This window comes from Scleropages formosus, chromosome 19 (genome assembly GCF_900964775.1).
Source record: "Scleropages formosus chromosome 19, fSclFor1.1, whole genome shotgun sequence".
NCBI lineage: Eukaryota > Metazoa > Chordata > Actinopteri > Osteoglossiformes > Osteoglossidae > Scleropages > Scleropages formosus.
This window is the reverse complement of record NC_041824.1, coordinates 14127388-14151563: the sequence shown is the minus strand read 5'-3', so window position 1 is coordinate 14151563 and position 24176 is coordinate 14127388. Positions and strand designations below refer to the sequence as shown.

At 43.8% G+C, this 24176-nt stretch overlaps 1 protein-coding gene across 5 annotated transcripts in view; it reads left to right on the top strand.

Moving 5' to 3' along the window:
* Nucleotides 1–23904, top strand: part of plxnb1a (plexin b1a) — a 70657-nt gene extending 46753 nt beyond the window's left edge. For 4 of the 5 annotated variants that reach the window (XM_018760513.2, XM_018760514.2, XM_018760511.2 and 1 more), the window contains 35 exons: nt 434–616; nt 2427–2555; nt 2719–2819; nt 3325–3457; nt 3854–4010; nt 5144–5252; nt 6190–6298; nt 6710–7546; nt 8408–8542; nt 8690–8806; nt 9995–10088; nt 10210–10376; nt 10538–10689; nt 10824–10929; nt 11449–11585; nt 11682–11858; nt 12052–12286; nt 12528–12770; nt 13379–13555; nt 13760–13908; nt 14149–14249; nt 14469–14686; nt 15771–15949; nt 17244–17310; nt 17941–18087; nt 18264–18429; nt 18713–18816; nt 18994–19078; nt 19481–19647; nt 19822–19982; nt 20206–20353; nt 20525–20589; nt 21083–21158; nt 22633–22707; nt 22805–23904. In XM_018760513.2, the coding sequence (XP_018616029.2) occupies nt 434–616; nt 2427–2555; nt 2719–2819; nt 3325–3457; nt 3854–4010; nt 5144–5252; nt 6190–6298; nt 6710–7546; nt 8408–8542; nt 8690–8806; nt 9995–10088; nt 10210–10376; nt 10538–10689; nt 10824–10929; nt 11449–11585; nt 11682–11858; nt 12052–12286; nt 12528–12770; nt 13379–13555; nt 13760–13908; nt 14149–14249; nt 14469–14686; nt 15771–15949; nt 17244–17310; nt 17941–18087; nt 18264–18429; nt 18713–18816; nt 18994–19078; nt 19481–19647; nt 19822–19982; nt 20206–20353; nt 20525–20589; nt 21083–21158; nt 22633–22707; nt 22805–22909 (5511 nt within the window). In that variant the 3' untranslated portion in view covers nt 22910–23904. The remainder of the gene's footprint in view (nt 1–433; nt 617–2426; nt 2556–2718; nt 2820–3324; nt 3458–3853; nt 4011–5143; nt 5253–6189; nt 6299–6709; nt 7547–8407; nt 8543–8689; nt 8807–9994; nt 10089–10209; nt 10377–10537; nt 10690–10823; nt 10930–11448; nt 11586–11681; nt 11859–12051; nt 12287–12527; nt 12771–13378; nt 13556–13759; nt 13909–14148; nt 14250–14468; nt 14687–15770; nt 15950–17243; nt 17311–17940; nt 18088–18263; nt 18430–18712; nt 18817–18993; nt 19079–19480; nt 19648–19821; nt 19983–20205; nt 20354–20524; nt 20590–21082; nt 21159–22632; nt 22708–22804) is intronic. The other variant, XM_018760515.2, reaches the window with a different exon arrangement.
* Nucleotides 23905–24176: the final 272 nt, after the last annotated feature.

Here is a 24176-nt window from a genome sequence, read left to right as displayed (position 1 = left end):
CTATGTTCTGCAACATTAAGGGCCTTCTGCTCTGACGTTTTAATGATGTTTATAGGAAGCCAGTGTAACGCTCAACACTGTTATGGACTTTGTGTCCAGGCCAGTCTGTGCCGCTTTGGGAAGCGGAAGGCCAGTGATCCGTGCTGTATTTAATAAGCCTTGCTGTAAACACAGGGTGGGCCCTGGATGCAGTGGAGCATGTACTTTCCTGTTAACACTGCACATCCTCTTCCGTGGCTGCAGTGGTCCATAAGTTAATGTGGTACTGTTAGGAAGTGCTGATCGCATTTACTTTTTCAGAGGAGGCCTGGTTAATGAGCAGAGATCAAGACAGACTTAATTGCTTTGTGGTACATATATGCAAAGCAAGTTGACTGTGACAGACAGACCATTTTGTTCTTAGAAGCTTTTATTTTTTTCTAATCATCTCTAGAACACCCTGGCAGCCTACCCTTGTGGCTCTGACCACACCCCCAGCCCAATGGCCAGTCGGGTGCCAGTGGAGGCAGCACCTGTGTTCTATAGTCCCGCTGCCCGTCTCACAGCAGTGGCTGTCAGTGTGAGGGATGGTCATGCCATTGCCTTCCTGGGAGACTCCAAAGGAAATCTACACAAGGTAGTGTAGCTCTTTTTAACATAAATCATGAGTGTACAGGCATACACACCACATTCTTACCTCATTATTAGCTGTAGTTATGCGAATGATGCTGTGAGTATCATCAAAACGCCATGAATTCCTAGCAAGTTCTTTGTTCCATTTTTCTCACGTATTTTTGCATGGATGTGCTGTGAAATTCCTTGTGCGTTACGTTATGCTGTCAGCCAAATGCAAACAGATGAAGATATCAGTACGCATGCAGAAAACAATTTGAGGCATTTTGAAGTGAACTTGCATGGGACTTTGGGGACGTCATCATTTCTCATGACACTTGACAAGTGCTTTCAGTGAATCGTTACAAAACAAGTTCAAAGGAGAACATGGGCTTCTTCTTTGCTCTCTTGATTGATAGACAAGTATACACACTCGTGTTTTTGATAAAGCGATGACGCCGACATTCGGGAACAATTTACATAGAGGGGCAAACACATAATAGTCATTTATAGTCATTTGGGCTGTGACTTGCAGACAGTGGAAACTTTATAATCAAAGAAATTTTGAGCACAGCTCACCAGTCATAGAGCCATTACAGAGGGTTGATCTAATCATTCAGAGCTGTATCCTATAGTGCACCTACACACTGCGGGCTCTAATGTGAGGTGTTGGGGCAAGGCCTGCCTCCTCTGTACTTCTACATTAGGCTGGTCGCTGGCCGGTGCAGTGCGAAATCTATTAAAACCATATTAAGCTGGGTAACCTGAGATCTTAAATGTCAGATAACTTTATGACCTGAAACTCTTGCGCAAACTGTTCCAGAGTTAAAACTACATTATGTTTCTTTCAGATGTAACTGAAAACCACGGGCGGTTGGCGGTTTAGCTTTAATGTGTTTAGGAGTTTCCCAAACACCTTGCTTTAATGATTTGTGAGTAGCTGTAGGTGCTGCTCTTCAGATTATGTGCACACGTGTCAGGTCTTTAGCCATATGTAAAATCTGTAGAACTAGAAAAACGAAGATCCGTACGCTGCACTTAGCGCTGTTGTCTCCTCTTGACTGCGCGGAGAGCGGTGTGAGATGTGTCTCCTGGCATCCCCTTCTCTCACAAGATCTAGGTGGAAAAGTATGACTCGATAAGAGAAAGAGGACCGTACCGTAATGTATGAAGGAAAGGGGATGAGAAGATGAAGCAATGATTTGAAGGGGGAGACGATAGACCCCTGTACTTCCATCCTGTTTTTCAAGGAACACTGGAAGGAGACAGGACAGTTGACCGCAGGTAGTCTAGCAGTGGCAGTCTAGCAGTGGCAGGCCTGAAGCCCCATTGACCAAGATTTTTACTGCATTACATTCATTATGGTTCTCTCATTTCATATCAGTATCATTATATCACCTTGAGTGATGTATAAACCTAAACTTGTACACTGCACATTATTTCTTGGCTTTTTTCAGCTATGTGTTATTGCGCAAACATTTTTTCTTTCAGCTGGGAGATTTAGTTTTTTCCCCCATGTATGTTTTTTCTTGGTAATGGAAACCATTTAGAACCCATGATTATGGTCTTACAGTCCTTTCACTGTTGGAACAGTGGCTGTTTAGATGGGTATTTTAGGTACTGTGGCTTTGTGTAAAATAAAACCTAGTATTCTAAGTTTGAAGACTATGGAATATTGAAACTGTGGAGTATTTAACACTGACAGCAACTGTTGCTGAAATTGTTACCCCCCAGGTACTCAGATGAAAGTTTTCACAGGTATTTTTTGTGACCTTTACCATGTATTCTGCCTAAGATTTTGATTTATTACATAGAGTTCTGTGTTCTTCCTGTAGGTGTTCCTGGGGCCCTCTGGTGAGGTAGAGGAATACTCTACTGTCCTTGTCCAGGCCAACACAGCCATCAGCGGGGATCTGTTCCTGGACCAGGCTCATGAGAATCTCTTCATCATGACCAGCCATACGGTCCGTATAACGGACAGCTCACCCGCCACCTTCTTGCTTCACCAACGTTTCAAACCAGCAATTCTGACCATGATTCAGCCTAAAACCCCTTCCTCTGTTGGACCCTTTCTCTACTAATAATATTATGCTGTTGTAACAAAGCTTCTGTATGGTTTTGGTAAAGGTGGAGAAGAGGCCAGTAGCTGAGTGCCATGACCATTCAGACTGCCTGTCCTGTTTATCCGCCCGTGACCCGTACTGTGGCTGGTGTGTGCTGGAGGGAAGGTAAGCTTACAGAATCACCAATATACTGTACCACTCATGTTTTTAGTTGGTAATCCTTTGTGCGTAATATATTTGATGCATTGTTCTAATTATGATAATTTACAGCACACAGACAGTATTTATTTCTATGCATTTGTTCCACCTTGTTTTCGCAGACATGTGGAGAATTCACTTTTGTTGCCCAGAACATTCAAGTTTATGTTCTCCTTTTTTGGAATGTTTCTTTTTTGCCTTTTATGGATCAGAAGAGCTGTTTTTCCAACCCATTCCTGCGTCACTAGCTTTGTAAAATCACTTTATATCTAAACATTCAGATTGCTTTTGGTGTTTTCATTAGGTTTTTGCAAGAGCCAAGTATCTTTTTGATAATGGCGCACAAAGCTGTGATAACCGAGCAATGCGCTGGCCTGGCAAGCACCTGTGGAACCTGTGACCTGCACATCTGCTCAGCTGTCTCAGTGGAAAGACAAAGCTGACCCTCCTCCCTTCTGTGCCAATGTGGCAGGTGTGGACTGCGAGGGGAGTGTACACGCGGGGAGCAGCTGGGACAGTGGCTCTGGAGCTTCCAAAGAGAGCAGCGGTGTCTTGAGATCCTCTCACTGAGCCCTGCCAACATCAGCCGGGAGGAAAGGAGAGATGTATGCCTTCCCCACTGGATGACATGGGGCTGGGTTATGGGTCAAGATAGTGTCTTGGATTCTCTTGCCGTAGTGCAGATAATTTCGTAGTTTTTTCTTACCATAGCCACTATCATCATTCATGCAGTGTTCTCATCATTCAGTCAGTTGCTCTAATCCGTCCGGATAAGTAATTCAGAGTGCAACCTGAGAGTGGTATCTTTATCAATAAAAGAGAAAGGCCTTTAGATTTAAATGATGTCGGCTGACGCATGCAATCAGAGACAATAAGTTTGATGAAGGTGTTCACTGGGATTTACTTAAATGCCGTAAGACTCTTCAACCCTCTGTGTTAAACAAGGTTTTCCGTGTCAGCATTTTTGTTGGCCCGCTCTCCTCACCCATCCTGTTGTGTAGGTGTTTCTATCGGTACCAGGACTGCCCAGCCTTGCAGAAGAGGAGGAATACTCCTGCTTCTTTCAGGGATACGAGAGCCCTGCCACTGTCACCGAGGCAGGCATCACATGTTCCTCCCCTGAGGCTAGCCAGGTGCCCTCCATACCCACTGGGAAGGGTAAGAATCTTCCAATGCAGTGGAGACTTCCACTGATTACAGCAATGTTCCTTTCCTATTTTGACAGTTGAGCATCAGTGCTGCTTCTTGTTCCATTGTCTTCTGCCTGCTTTTTCATGTGTGCTGCTGTAGTGCAATCCAGTTTTCTTTGGGACCAATAAAGTATTTGGAAACAAAAAATGCAGCAAACAGCAGTTTCGCTGTTTGTCATGCATATAATAATACTGAAATATGTCAGCAGTGCCTTTGTTTTTATTGCTGTGTTGAAATTTTGCTGTCAGTTTTTGCAGTTTTTTTTTGTTTTCATTGCATTATTTACTTTCCTAAAGGGCACATTACACTGCATGATTGCTTTCTCCAAGTCCAAGTAACTTATCTGTACAGCATTGGATGCTGTGGAAGAAAAGTCTGCTGAAAGTTCAGTGTTATTTGTATTATTAGTGGTAGTAGTACTCACTTTTCTTAACAGCTTGTTCTTGTAAGAGTCATGGCAGTCCAGAGCCTACTCTGGAATCATTGTGTTCTAGGCTATGGGGGCTACACCCTGGATGGGACACCACTCCCTTGCAGGGAAGCCACACACATACAAACACACTACAGACAATTTACAGTCACCTGTTAACCTGACATGTCTTTGGACTATGGAAGAATTCCCACATGAACACACACACACACACACAGAGCTACATTTGAACCTATATCCAAATTGCCCAAGTGCTGTGAAGCAGCAACACTACCTGCTGCACTCCTGTGCTGCAATTGTGCGTGGTAGTTAATGACATAGACCAGTACCTTAGAAGTTGTCTAAGTTTAGTGATCAAGACTGAGACCTTTCACTACACGACACTGGTGTGACAAAAGACATGAACACAACTTTTTTTTACATATCACTATAATAGATGGCAAGAAAGGATTTGTTTGTAGATGACTTGTAAATAATAACTTTTTTGTTTGATGTGGAAGCTTTCTTACAGACAGCACTATGCATATTGGTGTCATTCTTACTCCTGTCAAGAAATGCATGTTTTTGTGAGATGGTTGAAAGCATTCCCAATCAATACAGACAAACCTTCACCTCTTTGGCCAAATAACTCACTTGTAATTCCATGTGGAACACTGTCTCCCCCACACAGACTCCACCACGGTCATCCTGTCCCTCCGCTTCCTCAATGTCACTGTTGCCACCACGGAGTTCACCTTCTATGACTGCAGCGCCATCCAGCAGCTCTCCGGAAGTATGCCGTGAGTCATATGCTCCTGAAATCTGTAAACTTCTCCGACTCCCTGTCATTCTTATTTTCAGTTTCTGAATAAGTAGCATCAATCTATATGAACATTCAGTAATTCATTAATATATTTTTTAGAATTAAGAGGAAAGGAGAGAGGTCACTATAAGCCAACAGTGATCTTCAGCTCACACTTACAGAAGGAGGGATGCAAATCAATATCATGAATTATGGAAATGGACCCTTTCAAAGATTGAACCTCAGAGCCTTTTGGTCAGAGTTACATTTCCTCAGTCGTATGTTTCTATTCAGGCTGCGAACATCTTTTCCCTTAAAGGCAGGGATCTATTTTACCTAGATATTATTATTATTCTTCTTATTATTATTGCTGTTATTTTTTCCAAGCCAACTTGCAATGCTAGCTTTGTACAGTTCACATGAGTTCAATCCCCACTCAGTCTGTGTGGAACTTACACGTTATCCCTGTGTTTTTGTGGGTTTCCTCCCTCAGTCCAAATACATGCTTTCAAGTAAATTATGACTCTAAATTGCCCATAGTGTTTGTATTCACTGGAGTGATTCATTGTATGTTCTACGTCTAGCATTTTAAGTCACCATGGGTGAAAAGGTGTTGGCTAAATGCTGCTACATAGTGTACATTGGCAGGCACTTTGGAGAAAAGTGTCTACAAAATAAGTAAATATTAATGTTCTTATGTGTATTCACCCATTTCTTCAGCTGGGTAGTTTTTACTGGAGCAATTGAGTGTAAGTACCTAGTTCAAATGTACTACAGATAAAATAGGAATTGAACCCAGGATGCTCATATTCATACTTGCTGTGCTTTTTCTTGGATGGAACTCTGTTTCCTATGCCCATGGGGTTTTAATTACCACATTATCACTGCATTACCATCAAGGCAGCTTGGTGTTCTGTGTTTCTACCCTAACACAGGTGTCGTGGCTGCGTGCACAGCCGCTGGGGCTGTCATTGGTGTGTCCACCAGCATCTATGTACCCACAAGTCCATTTGTGACCACAGTGCCATCATTTACAATGAGCAGGTAGGTTGCACTGCATTGTTTCTCAACAGCACAGTACCCTGGCCCTTAGTGTTGTTGGGTTCCAGATTGACACGGTAAGTTGACATGCACAGATGGCCTGTGATGTATTGATTGATTATAGCTGATGGATAAGCTTGTCTCTGTATCTGCTAACTTGTTTTGCTTCATGTCCAAACATACCAAAGCTGCAAGAACAAGTAACACCCATCGGTCATTGGGCGCATGCGCTGTGTGTCTGCTGATGATTTCCATGTCTTTGTCACCGTCTGAAGTGCCAAACCAGTCAGGATTTTTTGTGCGTGATTTTTGTGTTAAGTGTTTGCTCTTGTATTTTTTTTCTGCCTGTTTCCTTCTGTCTCTTTCCTCCCTTCTTCCTCCCTACTCCTTGACCAACATTTCATCAACTGCCAGTTCAAAATTCCCCCTTCACCTACACCTATGGATGCTGCCTTTGAAGCATTAACGTCAGCCATCCCAGCTGCGACTCTACCACCTACCATCTCCTCTGCATCATTCACCACCGCGTCCACGGTTGCACAGGCTACTGTCGGGGCCAAAGATGATACTTCAGCAACTACCCTGAAAGTCAGCTTACCCAGCACCCCTGAGCCCACCATGATCCCTGCCACCCCACCACGAGCAACCACACCCACAACGCCTCGGCCCACCACACTCGACCACGCTACCACTGCACTTGCTGAAGCCACCACCCTTCTGCAGACAGGGACAACTTCAGACCAGGGCACTGAGGATGTCACCTCTTTGTTAATATCCAAAGAGCGGGGCAGAGGGGAAGTGGAGCCACCTGCTGAGCCCCAGGAGGATGTCCTCAACACTCCAGTTCCGCCTCATGTAAATCTCACCAAGGAGACTGTGATTGATTACAATCTGTCCTTGGAGGGACTCAGTACTGAATCAGAGCCATCTTCTGACAGATCCACTTCAATCTCTAGTGTCTTATCTCTCCCCCTTACGGTGCCAGACAGCCAACATGCCACATCGTACCCACCTCAAAGGTCTCCTTCCCAAATGCCACCCACATTAAACCCTAAGGAAGGCACAGATGATGCTCCCGAGACCTCACATGGGCTGGCAGAGGGAAAAGGACATGAGATGGAGGCCAATGCAGAAAGTGACACAACCGTGTTCTCAGCCACTGTGCTTTCAGGGGATGGGGATGCCGACCAGGCCCCTGCTGCCTACTCACACTTGCAAGACCCCCAATATGACTCCGACTATTACTTGCCGGTGAGTCCGAGTCCAGATGGGCCGACATGGTCAAAATCCTGGCTGCCCCTTTGATGGGTCACTGTAAGCCTCCCTGTGCACCAGAGAGCCCCACCCCTAGTGTTCTCTCAAGTCTGTCAGCTTGCTGTGTGCATCGTATTATGAAAGTGTTTCATTGTTACTCACACTGACACTGCTTTCAAGATGAGCTTCAAATATGAAAAACAACGGTTGGGTGCAAACCGAGACTGTTGTTTTTTGCCTGTGCATTTATATGTTTTGACCTTCCATATAGCTTGTCCTGGATCATATATACATTTAAATTTGTTCATTTACCAGATGTTTTTCTACAGAACAACATATGTATGTCTCAGAAAACAATACAACAGTGCATTATAGACGGACAGATTTGGTTACAGACACGTGATTCTTGAGTACAGTCAATTTGTCACATACCACTGTGTAAACCGATACGCATTACAAGAGTAGCTGTATATAACTTTTTGAAACAAATAATATGCCTGTTTAGAGAGCATGTTGGAGGTCAGGGAAGATGTGAGTCCAAAAGATCTGTTTTGGGACTCCGCTTGCTTGTTGAGAGAGATTCAGCAGTTTTGAGTGAGGGAGGTAGGATGTTTCACCACATTAGAGCCAGAATCAAAAACTTTTAAGCTTTGATTTTGGGCATGGACCAAGCGGTCAGAGGTGCAGAAGCATAACAGTCTGGTAGGACTGTATTTAAAATTACACATGTTAGTTCTGTTAGGTGTGTGTGAAGAATGTTTGACCCTGTGCAGCAAAGATATTCTGCCCAGTTAAGTCCTGTGTTGCAGTTGCTCTATTAAAAAGAGGTTTAATATGAAGCCTGTGCTATGAATGCAGGGTGACGAAGGGGTCTCTGGAAACATGGGGTCTTCAGCCTGCCCCTGTGTTGAGACCGTTCAGGGCTCCACCCTCCTGCCCGTAGGTGTGGAAAGGAAGATCACCTTGATAGCACGCAACCTTCACCTCTTTCAGGTGATACTCTGACCTGTACTGTTGAGAATCAGAGCTGGATGGGTTACTTAATCTGTCCTGTGTGGCTGTGTGCAGCATATTTGTAAGGTCTTTTTGTGAACTAAACTCTTCTGTTTTTTTCTTTTTTTTAAATTTCATTTTGCGCAGGATGAAGACTATGAGTGTGAACTGATGATTGAAGGACAAGCCGTGGTTGTAGATGCATATGTGGAAGTGGATGATTTGGACATTTCACTCTTCTATATCACTTGCCAGCTGCATGAGGTCAGATTTTTTCAGTTTTTTTCTGTATGTATGTATATATGTATTTTTATTGCGTTGTCCTTTCGTTCACATTGTTTGATGATTCAATACGCACTCATTTGCACACCGTTTCCTTGTAATATGCCCACTGGGTATAGGGGCGCTTAGGAAAAAAAATTTAACCATTCACTATGGTGTAAGGACACTGACCAAACTTATTTGAACTTTTCAGTCTGTAGGGTGAAATGACCACATGCTGATGGATAACTGGCCTCAGCAGACGAACACAGAAATGTACTGAGGATGATGTAATTTTGTGATTTTTTTTTTTTTTTTTTTTTTAAAAAAAAAAAAAATGTTTTCAGTGATTTTTAAGTGACATTGTGTCAGTTTGAGAACAAATTTAAAAAGTAAATTAGCTTTGGATCCCAGAGGAAGAATTTATTCCTTTATTTTGACAGCGTCATTATTAGCAAATCAATAGTAAATCGTATTAATAGCAATAATGGAGAGTTTGGGCAATTGTTTCTCATTAGAGTACGAGTGCAATGCTACTGGTGAGTGTAGAATTATAGATCAACCATTGCCTGCGTTTGGGGGAATTTGTAGGACTTTTCTTGTTCCCTCAGCTTAATATCGTCGTGTTCTGCTTCTGATCTTCCTCAAAGTCAACCTTATTGTCGCTTCCACAATATGTTTAGAACATACATCGGAGTTAAATAGCATTTCTCTTAGACCACAGTGTGACACAGAGGACATACATGTACTATTACTACTACCGTACAATTCACAATTACTAACTGCTAAACTAAAAACACTATGGGATAAAGTGCAGTGGTGTGATCGGTTCAATAAATAGAAATGTAAACAGATTTTAAAGCGGTAGTGCAAGAAAGTCAGGTTTTTTGTACAATAATTGTTTGGAAATGAGGGGTAGTGTGACCTAATCTAAGTCGATATGGAACGTATTAAAGAAATACAGCAGCTGTACTTGGGATGGACACCAATTTAAGTGAGGTTTCAGCAGAGCCTGTAAGGGCCCTGAGAGGACAGTCTCTGTACACCTTACGAAAGCGGCTGGTGTCATTCTGGATGGGGAGTGGGTGCAGAGGTCAGAGTTCAGGATTCTGGTATGTAATGGGTGCTTAAGGGTGGTACAGAGAGTTCCTGTGCTCATGACAGGTTATTGTGGTATTGTTGCTGTTGCAGTATTCGTATTCTGCTTCCCTTGAGGAGTATAATGTCGTGGTTCATGTAAAGAGAAGAAATTCTTTCCATTTGGACAGCGCTGAGGACCTCCACGGTAAGCAGCCATGGTGAGCTTCAGAGGCACCTTCACATGAGTGGTCTGTGTCTTGGTTACCACATGGACTTGTGGTGTTCACACTCTGTGTCTTCCTTTGTTTCACACTACTGCGCCACAGTGACCCTGTACAACTGCTCTGTGGGACGCTCTGACTGCAGCCGTTGCCGCACGGCTCACCAAAAGTATGGCTGCGTGTGGTGCGGGGGCACCCAGGCCCGCTGTATCTACAGGGATACCTGCGCCAATCAGGTCGAGTCCACCTGCCCAGCACCCCTCGTTCACTTTGTGAGTCTCAGCTTGAAACTTCTCTCTTCAGTATGCAGCAAATGTGGGCTTGCGTTGCAATTCTGTCACACCGGGGGGCTTCGCACTTCTTCTTTGAGCCAGAAAGCATCTCTGTCACATTCAGATCTAAGGGCAGTTGGGCCTCCTTATCTCTCCGGCAGTTCGAGCCCTTGTCAGGTCCACTGGAAGGTGGCACCGCCATCACCATCACAGGGTCCAACTTGGGCCAGAAAGCCCAGGACATCCAGCACTCTGTCACTGTAGCCGGCCTTCCCTGCTCTGTGCTCCTCAGTCGATATGAAGTCTCCTCCAGGTAACTGGCCTCGGGTCAAAGTGGGAGAGGGCAGTAGCGCAAGAGTGCTCAGAGCAAGATAGTCACTGACTTGGCTTGAAGCTTAAATTGTGATAGTGGTGGTTTGTTTCCATTCTGGCTCTGCCCTATTGCAGAATTGTGTGTGTGACCTCAGCCAGCATGGGGGAGAGAAGTGGACTGGTGTCAGTGGAAGTGACCAGTGGAGGGTATGGGCTGTCTAGCCAGAAGTTCAGCTACCAGGTACTCACAGCATGAAAGATCTGAACTGTTTGATTAAAACAACTAGTTGAACATCGGTTGGCTTATCTGGTTCCTCATTGTGACAACAAACATTGTTAATTTGCTAATACACCCATTTCCTTTTATACGAACCTAAATTGTTCCTGAAAATCAGTGTGGGATTTCAGATACAGAGTTGGGCTGCATTCCCAGCATCTTGAGTGTGTACACACAACTGTTTGTGTGTTCATCTGCTGGGGTTAGTTGATCTCAGCAGCACTAAAGCCACCAGGTCAAGTGGTGCAAATTCTTGAAATTCACATAACTGAATGTCTATAAATTCAGCATCTTTATAACAGGACATGGGTGTACATAATGTACCTTAATGCGTTAGCAGTTTAGCTCTCTGCTGTGTTAATAACCCGCTGTAGACAGCGATCCGAGTTTTACCATCTTCTTCAGAACTGTTGAAACATGTATGAACCTCATAAAATGTTTTTGCGAGTGATTCACGTTTAAGACTTGTCTGTGTGTCTCCAGGACCCGGTGGTTAGTCGTGTGTCACCTCTGAGAGGCCCAAAAGCAGGAGGGACCTTGCTGCTCATTACAGGAAGGAACTTGCTCACAGGTCACCTCAGCGAGGTCTGCGTGTTCGTTGGAGACGTGCCTTGCCTCATGTGAGCTCTCTTCCTTAGAAATACTGTACATAGAATTACCTATATCAGCCGTCCGGCATAAACCCCTGTGGTCTACGCAATGTTCTTGTCATGCAGCTCTTCTGAAGTGCAGGAGAACAGGATTGAGTGCCGGACTGGTGTCAGCAACAGGACGGGGGAGCATCGTGTAACGGTGCGCTACGGCAGCGCTGAGCGCCATCTGTTGGGCAGCAGTTACCACTACACTCTAAATCCCAACATCACCTTTGCTGCCCCCTCCAAGAGCTTCCTGAGGTGACACTCTTATCCTTCCCTTTAACCATCTTTTTTGGCTTCCTCTCCATTTTGTGCTGTGTAGTTTGGATAATGTATTTGTATTGCTGTAGTTGAGGTATTCAAATACCTACTAACAGAGGTAACTTGAGGGGAAAACAAGGACCTAATACTAGTAAAATACCTCATTTCGAACCCCTCCATACATGTTTAGTGGTGGGCGGATGATTCATGTATCTGGACACAACCTGGATGTGGTTCAAGAGCCTCACATCTTGGTGACGGTGTCCCCGCTGGAGCAACACCACCCTACAACCAGTAGGCGGAGGAGGAGGAGCAGGGCCAGAAGAGCCGCAGAACCGGAGTCCCTCGACGCAGGTTCACTGAGGCATCGGCGCATTGTTCCAGAACCTGGCTGTCCCAAGGATGTACTCTGTATCATGAAACAGGTGAGTCGCTGATGGGTTGAGTTCTCCTGGACAACCTGCGCTTTCACTTTGCCTCCGACGATTTAAAGAAAGTTGTCAGCTACATGAATAGTTGTAAATATAAATGTCTTTGGAAACACAGAAAAACTGTTAATGTACCTTCCCCAGGATGGAACATCAAACACTGAGTGTGGTCTAGAGTGTGGCTGGGTCTGCCTTTCTTACCCACTTACCTCACATTCCTGTTCATCTGTGGCCCCAGTATACAGAGCGCTGCCAAGTGAACACCTCCACCCTGATCCTGTGCCCAACGCCCACCTTGGAGGCTGAGGCTCACCGTGCTCGAGTTCAGGTGGAGTTCCTCCTGGACAACCTGCGCTTTGACTTTGCCTCCGTGAGCCCAACCGCCTTCAGCTATGAAGTCAACCCCACACTGCACCAGCTGAACCACCATGATCCCAGCAAGCCCTACAGATACAAACCAGGCAGTATCATCTCAGTGGAGGTCTGGGACACTGCTGTTCTCCTCTCAGATATACCATAGATATGCAGTAATAGGCATACACAGATGTACCATATAGCTTTGTATTGCCTGAACATTGATTTAGTAACTCCTGAATTTATTTTATTTATCTTTTACTTACATGCAGTGCTGCTTGAAAGAATGTGAGCCCTATAGGGATGGAAAATTATCCTTGTATAAAATATTAAAATAAACTAATAAAATCTTACTCTTAATTTTTAAACTTATAAAGATTAATAAATGATTGATTTACATACCTGATTCCACTTACCTACTTTGTTTAATCAGTGCAACTTGGAGGTTCACTTATTTTTGCACCTGCACTTATTCAGTTTTTTTCTACTACACACATGATTTCCTCTAAAGCAAAATATGGAATTGGTAATTAAACACCTATTCTGTCACACGAGAAACACTGCTTCTCATTCAGTAACCATTTTGTGGGAAAACTAAGCGACACAAGGGGTTCACATACTTTCAAGCAACTCTGTGACTTGTCTTAGTGTGAATACTCAAATCAACTTTCCATCTGTAGCTCATTTTTCAAGTTATGTTTTTTTTAAATGTTTTTTGGCTTGGGTCCTTGTCAGGGAGAGAACCTGGATTTGGCAATCTTCAAGGAGGAGGTGGTGGCTCTGATTGGAGAGGGAGTGTGCTCTGTAAAGACTCTGACTCGAAACCACCTTTACTGCGAGCCCCCGGCCCTGCAGCCCTTGGCGGGTCCCGGGAGAAAGCGTGATGGCACAGATGCCCTCCCAGAGTTCATTGTGAGTCCTAACAAACCTTTATAGGCCTCGTATTGATTGTAAATGTTAACAGGATTCTGTAGAGTACAAATAAGACAGCAGCTGACAGCAGATGCGAGACATGCTGTTTTCTACTGAGTCTCCAACCCAAAATGCAGTGTTAACTGGGCCAGGCTGAACCTGTCACTACACCTTTGTTCTTGAATTCCTGCTCTCCAAGCACAGGTCCTGATGGGCAACCTGAACTTCTCCTTGGGCAAGGTCCAGTACGACATCCAAAGTCTGTCCACTTTTCCGTTGGAGGCCCAAATTGGAGTTGGTGTTGGGGCCTCTATTGTGGCTCTCATTGTGCTCATCATCGTCCTCATATACAGGTGCCGCTCTCAGCAAACAGCCTTCCTGCTCCCTGTAGTTTAATCAAATAAGTAGGAACAAAAACACCTTTGCTGCCAACAGAGCCTGTCAGCACTGCTTTCACTGTGAGACTATGCTGGCAGTTACGTACCAGCCCCACCTGGGTTTTATTTCCGAGCTCACCTCTTTAGTGAACATGAGCTTGTTTTTAGCCAAAATGATACAGCTAACATCTCCATGGGCAATTTTCCGGTTGGCAGGAGGAAGAGCAAACAAGCCCTGAGGGACTACAAGAAGGTCCAGATTCAACTAGAGAACCTTGAGACTAGCGTGAGAGACCGCTGCAAGAAGGAATTCACTGGTAAGATAGGAAGTTGATTTAAAAAAAAAAAAAAAAAAAAAATTCATGTTCAGCAGATAGCAAAACTTTTTTTTTGACCAGTTCATTCTTCACTTATTCTTATGTGATTAATGAGCTCTGTGAAATGTTATAAATATCAAGAGATATCAACATGTTTTCTGCACTGGCTTAAATTTGAAATGATGATGTCATTTTCATCCTCTCCATCCCCTCCCTCAGATCTCATGACAGAGATGATGGATATGTCCAGTGACCTTGTTGGCTCTGGTATCCCCTTCCTGGATTATCGTATGTACGCAGAACGGATCTTCTTCCCTGGGCATCGCGAGTCACCGCTTCATCGTGATCTAGATGTACAGGAGTGCCGAAGGCAAACCGTAGAGCAAGGTCTGGTGCAGCTGTCCAACCTGCTCAACAGCAAACTTTTCCTCACTAAGGTAAAGGATGAGTCCTCATCAAGGGTAGCATACAGTGCAACATACTGTGTCATGATGGTAGACCTATATTACAGCACATGTATGGATTACAATTTCCTACTAAGTAACCTAGGTCGTATACACATATTGCCGATTATCCAGTTCTACAGCATTTATAGGGTAGTAACAAACTATTGGTAGAAATTTCATGAAGGGCCATGTGCCTGCGCTGGCTTCACAAAGATTAATGCTATATGTCACATTTAAAAAAAAAAAAAAAGAATTTGAAAATTAACCCAAAATGGTACAAATCAGAGGACACAAACAAAATTGTACGTTAGCGAGACAAGAGTGCTAAGACACAACCGAGAATGTGGATACATGCTTCCCACAATGCAGTGCATGTCATCGTCTCTGTTAGAAAGTTCCTTTGTGCAATTTTCAAATGCAATGTCAGTTTGTCAAGCAGGACTGAATGTCACAGCCCAGACACAATATGCATATATGAAAATTCAGACCAGTTAATAACTGTGGTCTGGATACATGAAAAACAAGATGTCAGGAGACCAAATAACTGAGGGATGAGTCTATTGACATTTAGTTATTCCTTGTAAAAAAATTCTCCATATACTTATGTATATTTTTCTACAGCTGCTATCTTCGGTACATTTTTATGTCAGCACCTATATCAGGATATGGAGACAGTTTTTAGTCCACTCACTCATTCTGTTATCCTAACTCAGGTTTGCAGCAGTTCAGAGCCGATCAAGGAAGCATGGGGCACCAGGCCAAGCAGACATGCACATACCTTCACAGACTATGGTCAATTTAGAGTCACCAGTTCACCTGAAACACGTGTCTTTGTGCTATGGAAGGAAACGAGAGCACCCAGAGGAAACTCACGAGAACTCACAAGGGTGGGGAGTGAGGATCAAACCCACATGCGGTCACACAGCCGAGGCTCTACAAGGCACCAGAGCAACCCGCTGCGCCCCCCATTTTAGTTCAATAATTTATGTATGCTGGAGTACAAGACAAAAATGTTTTGAAGTAAAATTAGCATTTGTGCAGTACTTCAGTAAATATCCCTCTGTGATTCTTTCAGTTCATCCACACCCTGGAGAGCCAGAGGACCTTCTCACCCCGGGACCGTGCATATGTGGCCTCCCTGCTGACTGTGGCTCTGCATGGCAAGCTGGAGTACTTCACCGACATCCTCAGGACGCTCCTGAATGACCTGGTGGAGCAGTATGTGGCCAAGAACCCAAAGCTCATGCTCCGCAGGTGAGAAAGCAGAGAACAGAGCGAGGCTGGGTGTGTGAGGCTCAAAACACTGTGTCACTTCATGAAACACATACAGAGGATAAGAGAAAACATTGTATTGCAGACATTGTGGAAGAATAGCAAAGACTCTTGCAGCTAATAAAGTAAAATATTTTGTTAATAAAATTGCAATTGAGCCAAAGCATTACACAGAATACTGCCAGCGACAGGAAGTCATTAAGTTTTTTTTTTTTTTTTTTAAATTTACCCCCCTGAACAGGCCAGATATTTATGTCCAGAGAGGCCTGTGTCCACTGCATGAACAAGGCTCATGAACCAATCAGGTTTAAAACAAAAGAAATAAACACTTCAGTAAAGTTTGAGCTCTAGAAATGTGGTCTGCTGTAAAATCCTAATACTCATGAAAGATTGTGAATAACTAAAACATCCAAGAAGCAGAGGATGCGGTAACAGCCCAAACAAAAATAAATAGGGGAGTAATTTAGGGCAGGCAAGGGAATTAAACCCAGCCGCACCTTGGCACCGCTGCCCATAAAGATAAGGAAGGTATAAGACTAGTTAAATAGAACAACTAAGGATTCTTCTGAGGGAAATGTTTTCTTAAGCAGACTAGGGTTCACACCCTAGATGAACTTTCCAGAGCCTTTCACAGCATCCACCCTTGACTAAAAGCAGAATGATTTGCATAACATCTATGGGTTCAGGACTTAATGTGATTTTTTTTTTTTTTTTTTTTTTTTCTCCCCTCCCTGCTGTACAGCTGTGTCTTCCAAGAGGATATGAGGATATGATATGACTAAATACTTTTATTTGAAATACTCTCTTAAACTGGCCAGCATGATGGCACAGCAAGTAACACTGCTCTTTCACAGCACCTGGATGGTGCGAGAGGACATGAGTTTGATCTCTGCTCAGGCTGTGTGGAGTTTGCATGTTCTCCCCATATCTGCATGGGTTTCCTTCCACAGTTCAAAAACATGTTGTTCAGGTGGATTGGTGACTCCCAAATCACCCTTTGTGTGTGTGTGTGTGTGTGTGTGTGTTAGAGTGTGAGTGACAGAAAGAAAACATGTTTCGACGGCTTATGGATTAGTGACTCATTGTAAGTAGTTTGTCAGTGTAAGTGACCTTGGGTGAATAAGGTGTGGGCTGACAACACACTGTTCATTGGAAGTCAGTTTGGAGAAAAGTGTCTGCTAAATGAATAAATGTAAACTGGGAAATTGTCTTGGATTCAGTTTTCTGGGTTAAGTGAGAATTTTTATGGAGTGTTCCTGGTTGTTCCCCCCTGCAGAACGGAGTCTGTGGTGGAGAAGCTCTTGACTAACTGGATGTCTATCTGCCTCTATGCTTTCCTGAGGGTAAGATTGAACGTGTGTAAAGCAGCGCACCCGAACACACTCAGCCCTTGCTGCGTGGTGATGGGCTTTCATTTACTTTTACATTTATTCATTTAGCAGACGCTTTTCCCCAAAGCGACGTACATCTCGTAGAAAATACAATGTGTGCATTCCATTAGCAGAAAGAGAGACGTAGATGCAGACGTGTAATTCTAAAGTACAGTTAGTTACTGTCCACCATATGAACCAATGTACATCACACGAGTAGTTGCATAAAGGTTTAACCAAATAATCAACAATTCTGAATAATATTTTAAAATTATTATTAAATATTTAATTACACAAGTAGCTGCACAAAAGTTTATCTGTTATTCAACAGTTACGATCTGAACGTTATAGAGCATGAACATTTACACATTACGTGAACTTAAGAGATCATGGGAGAAGTGAGTTGGGAAGAGGTGAGTTTCAAGACTCTGATTAAATGTAGAGCGAAATTAAGCAGTTCTGAGTGAGAGGAGGAGGTCATTCCTCCACATTGGAGCCAGAACCGAGAATCTTTGTGCTTTACTTTTGGATCTTTTCCATGTGGAACCACCAAGCGGGCCTTTGATCATAGTAGTCCATCTGTCTCCCTAACATCGTCTCCAGGACTCCGCAGGGGAGTCCCTCTACATGCTGTTCCGAGCCATCAAGCACCAGGTGGACAAGGGCCCAGTGGATGCCATAACAGGGAAGGCCAAATACACCCTGAACGACAACCGCCTGCTGAGGGATGACATTGAGTACCACACGCTGGTGAGGAGCACCTTACCACTGGAAATTCAGGGTCTGCCGAGAAAGTCACTGCTTAAAGAAGTCATCCTGATCAGTGCACTCAATGTGTTCACAGTGATAAGTGCATTAATTACTTAACTGGGATGATCAGGTGTCAAAAGGAAAGAGATTTTAATCCGATGCTCCTCCACTCCCAGACGCTAAATGTGCTGATGCAGAGTGGGTCTGGGAACGAGGCCCAGTCAGTTCCGTCCAAGGTGCTGGACTGTGACACCATCACTCAGGTGAAGGAGAAGATCTTGGACCAGGTGTACAAGGGAACCCCCTTCTCCCACCGGCCACACACAGATTCCCTTGACCTTGGTAATCTGACATTTTAGATGTTCACCTGTAATTTTTTGCAAATCGATGTTAGAATCATGGGTAGTGTTTAAATCAAAGTGCTCACCTAATTTGTTACGCATAAGTGAAAACTGTTTGGTGAACACTTTATTTCTGGAGCTGTAGGCGGATAACACTATGAAATAGTGGCCCCCTGAGCTTCTGCTGCATCATCATCTACACTTTTGTTGCACCCAGCTGGTTTATTTGTTAGTAGCTCCGCCAGCCTTCTCTGTGATTTTTACTTTTGTATGATGGTCCTCAGAGTGGCGTTCAGGCGTGGCAGGCCACTTGATCCTCTCTGATGAAGATCTCACATCTGTGGTGCAGGGAAGTTGGAAACGCCTCAACACTCTGCAACACTACAAGGTAGGCTAGGGTTCAGTCTCTTATTCACTTAAGTGCAGTTTCTTGTACGCTGAGGGATGTTGACTTTGCAAAGTGTATGAGTTTTCCATTAGTGTAACAATGATTATTTATATATGAAAATGACACCTGGATATTTTTCTGTTTATCATACTTTTTCACTGTGCTCCTGATCCCCAGGTGCCAGACGGAGCAACTGTGGCACTGGTTCCTCGCCTCAACAAGCACATTCACCATGACAGCCATGACTATGTTGCCGGAGAGAGTGAGAATCCTTATGCCACTGGCTTGAGCATTTCATACGAATTCATTAGTCCTGTCAGGAGCTACAAAATTTGCAAGCCATTTTTAACAGTGTAGTTCAACACCATTGATGGGCTAAGTACTTCATTAGTTAGTCCCTGGACTGAAATTCACACGTACAACAGCTTAAGACACGGCACATAGTGACAAGGTCCACGTAATACATGAGGTAATGCAAATATGCCAGAACAGAATAGACAATTACAGATTACAGTTACACTACACAAACAAGTGTAATGACTCTTCTTCTGCTTCTTTGTTTTGGAATTTTGGAGGTGGATTGTACACATTGTACACTGTAGTCGAATGATCTGGTGACTGAATGGGCTTCATTCCTTCATTGTACACCTCCATTACCCTTTAGAGACACCAATGCTGGAGGATGCCGATGAAGGTGGCGTGAAACTGTGGCATCTGGTGAAGGCTAGTGAGGAAACAGAGTTGCCCAGGCATCGGCGTGGCAGCCTGAAGGAGAGGGAGAGGGCCAAGGCCATCCCAGAGATCTACCTCACACGTCTGCTTTCCATGAAGGTACTGGCACAGTCTAGAATTATGAGCATCACACATTCAGAATAAAGGGAAGGACAAAAGCATATGGGGAACACACAGGTTTAATTTACAATTCTAGTGCAGAATGTCAGTTCATCGTTTACAGCAATTTTCATTCTCTGCCTCTCTCTCTCTCTCGCCCCTGTTCCCCTTCAGGGCACCTTGCAGAAATTTGTGGATGACCTGTTCCAAGTGGTCCTCAGCACTAGCAGGCCAGTCCCTTTAGCTGTCAAGTACTTCTTTGACCTGCTTGATGAGCATGCAGCACAACATGGTATCACTGATCCAGAGACTATCCATATATGGAAGACCAACAGGTAGGATGAGCTGTTTTGCAGGACAGCCTGTGGACGGTTCTTGAGTGTCTGAATTTATCCATCTGACTCTTGTTTTCCCAGATTGTTTAGCAGTCTTACATTTTTATCTCTCTTTATTAAATGTTGTTTTTTCCTTTTGCAGTTTTAAAGTGTTTGTTTTCTTCCTTCCTCATCACATTGGTGGAAATACCAAAGGTCATTTCTTTTTTTGCTCTCCCCAAAGTTTGCCCTTGAGATTCTGGATCAACATCATCAAGAACCCCCAGTTCATCTTTGACGTGCAGGCCTCGGATAATGTTGACGCTGTGCTATCAGTCATCGCTCAGACCTTCATGGACTCCTGTACTATTGCGGAGCACAAGCTGGGCAGGGTGAGAGTCGCTTTGTACAGTAGAATCACATCAGTTGCTGGGGGACAGGCAATGTCTCTGTTGTCACTGTTTGGTGTGTTTGTCTTAATCCACATGGTTTTCTGCAACTTGGCAGCACTTCAGAGTTCTGTACCAAGACCATTTTAAAAAGGCTTAAATTCCCATTTGCAGGATTCACCAATCAACAAGCTGCTGTATGCAAGAGATATCCCGCGGTACAAACAGATGGTGGAGAGGTGAGACTTGGCCACTTGGCATACAGGGGAATGAGGGCTTTTGGCAGGTGTCTTTCTGCTCATGGAACAGAGCCTGACCTGGCAGTTTGTTATTGGGTAATAGGACCGTATGGAATCCATTACAGAGCCCAGCAGGAAGGGAACATGAGCCTCTAATAAACTCAGCAGCAGCAACAAAGAGCATGGTAAAAGCCCATGCGTATAAAAATGTTAATATAACATTTATATAACCCCCCAGCCTTGCGGCCAGTGATTCCAGTACAGGCTCTGGACCCCCGAAACCCTAATCAGGACAAGCAGTTAATGACATTGGATAGCAGGATAAATTAACATTTATATGAAGCATTGCATTTTTTGCTTAGCAGTCAGGGTAATTTTAGAGCAATATAGAGTTGATATTCATGTAAAATATGTGCGTGGGCTGTCTTGTCCTTGCGTATATGATAAGAACCCCAAAGTGCCCGTATTCCTGTTCACCCTTCTGTCTGAACAGGTACTATGCCGATATCCGACAGACCATCTCTGCAAGCGACCAGGAGATGAACTCCGCTCTGGCTGAGCTGTCCAGAGTAGGTTTCTTGTTTTGTGTGTACCTGCAACAGCACCTAAAAAAATTCCCTTCATCTTTCTTTTTCAAAGTGGAATATTTCCCGTGTTCTCTGTACTTAATACCTTTACTGCACTAAGTACTCATAATTCTAAGTACAGAATATGCTATCATTCACAATATAAAGAAATAATGCACAGAAAAGCTGCACATTCTTTGAAGATTGAATGCGTTCACTGGCCACTTTCTTCGATACACTTAGATCGGGTCAGGTGGGATCCTCTTTTGCCTCCAGTAACAAAGAGCTGGACACACTCCACAGTGTTCTTGGTCTGTGCTGCCTTGACAGCTTCACACAGTTTCTGGAGATTTTTCACCTGCACGTTAATTCTGCTAACATCATGTTCCACCTCATCCCAAAGATGCTCTGTTGGCTTGAGAGATGTGAACTGTGCGGACTACTGGAGTAAAGTAAAGGCTCTTTCATGCCTGTGGAACCATCCTGCGATGAGGTGTGCTTTGTGTCATAGTACATTATCCTGTTGTAACTGTCAGTTTAAGGAATACTACACTGGGCTTGTAGGGATGCACTTGTTCACTAAGAGTGTCTTTGTATTTTGCTGCAACCAATTCATGATCATTTGGCACTAAAAAACATATTGTGTGCCAACAAAACATTCCGCACTCCATTACAGCACCAAGTTGTGCTGTTAACACCAGGAAAAGTGGTTTAATGGATTTACTCTTTTTGCAAAAGTAGCTGTATGGATTTGCTCTTTTCACACCAGTTTCTAACTTTTCCATCGGCGTGTCACAACCGAAACTGAGGGTTGACAGACCGAACGATGTTTTCCCACTCTTTGACCATGTAGTTTTAGTGACTGTATGAATGCTGGAATCTTGTGTGCTTTCTCTGAGCTCACAGGAGATGATCCACAGTAAGCTTCTGTTTCAAGGCTCAATGAGTTGTTTGGTGTTGCCTTTGAGCGCAGCATAGTTGTACTAAGCTGTAATTTTTGCACTTGTAGTCTTCCTGTTAGCTCTAACATATTTGCCTGTTTCCCTCTGACCTCTTTCATTAACAGTGTGTTATAGTGTACAGAAGTTTCACTGGATGGATGGTTTTTGTGTATCGCACCTGTTTAAATATCCAAGGATGGTGTCTGTTTCTGACATGCTGGAACTACAGGCGATAGCAATCACGTTCAGAGCCACTTAGATCATACATGGTGTTAATTCCAATATTCGTTTGAACAGCAACTGCATCTCTGGACCCTGCATGCATGCTTTATGTGATGAGTCACAACCACGTGGCTCACTAACTGTGAGGGGCAATCTATATGTGTAAACAGTTGTGTGCCTAATAAAGTGGCCAGTGAAGGGACATTTATTTTGCCTATTTAGAAAAACACACATTGTGCTTTCAGTGAAGTAATACATGGCAGTGAAATGGAGCGAAATTATTGGATTCTTTTAATGATTGTTCTTCTGTTCAGAATTACTCAGGTGAATTGAATTACCTTGTGGCGCTGCACGAATTGTATAAATACATCAACAAGTACTACGACCAGGTATGTTTCGTTTAGTTCTCGGGAGAAGTAGGAGAAGGGCAGGTTTATGGTGCACTGTGCTGATTTCATAACAGTCTGTGCTTCAATGATTCCCCAGATCATTACTGCCTTAGAGGAGGACACCACAGCCCAGAAGATGCAGCTTGGCTACAGGCTGCAGCAAATCGCTGCCGCTGTGGAGAACAAAGTGACAGACTTATGACAGTGTAGATGTCTTCAGTGCCAAGGACAGTGAGACCTCGGGAAGGGACAGGAGGCCACGTTGGATCAGCCGTCCTCTTCTCTCCCCAATAGGTGGCGTGCAGGAAGAGAGAGGAGCGACCCTGGAGCCTCTCTACCACCCCCTTGTAGCCACTGGCTGGAAGCCCAATGTTTTGCCTCCTATGTTTTGGTTCTTTTTCTTAGAACATTAGAGATGTTGTACATTGTCAGTTGCACCATGGAAAGAAACGGGGGCTGCATGTATAAATTCACATGCAATCTTTTTCTTCCCTGACATTCTTGGGAAGGGGGGGGAAGGGGGGGGTTGCCAAAGTGTTTCAAGCTGATAGCTGCTTCTCAGTGGAAACAAGTAATTGGGGACCGAACAGCAAGTGCTCTGAAGAACATCAACAATAATCAGTGCTTACTTTCCACAGTGGTTCATTTGTTTCAGTCTTGCTTGTTATATCTCTGAAAAGAGTTCACAAGTTACCCTCTTGAGTGTCTTAGTATAAAGGCGCTGTGCGGCAGCACTGTTCTTGTAGTGCATTTCCTGTTCCGCATACACTGTTATGCAGAGGCTGGGCATTACAGCGCTAACAGTGCTTTCTTTGATCCACAGTTGTCACACACTGCTGTGACAGTGAGATACATTTACACTGGTAAATGGTATTTAATGGTCCATTTTGGTAAGAAAATGGGTGGTCATTCGGGCTAAAGAAATTGCAGTTTGACCTAGAACCAGTCTGTATGATCTCTTAGATGTTGTCCTGTCTTTTTTCCCAAATGAATGAAACTAGTCTTATTATTGCATCCATGAGCCACGTTCTACCTCTTCTTTTTATTAAGTGGCCTGCTACACAGTGTGCAAATGTCTTTAAAATGTGAGTTTCTCTTTCACGTTGTAATGGGAAAATGTTCTTTGGAAACTGTAAGATGTTCCTGTCTTCCTGCTTTTGCAGTTCCTTTCTGGGTTTTTTCTTTTCTCTAGAGCAACAAAATGAAGCAGGTCACTCTGATTTGTCTGTCACCTAGTCCCAGTCAGAATTCTGTTCAGATTTGTGCAAAAATTAGGCTTTTTTCTGGAACCACAAAGGTGGATTGGGTTTGAAGTTAGTCTTTCATATTAACAAGCTTGGATCAGGAATTTAAAGATTCCATTAAGGCTTCTTCTTATTGTTGAACTACAGTTTCTGTCTTGGTACCTTAACGGTTGAGTTCACCCAAGTAATGTTCTACCTGATACTCGTAATTAAATTATGACCAAA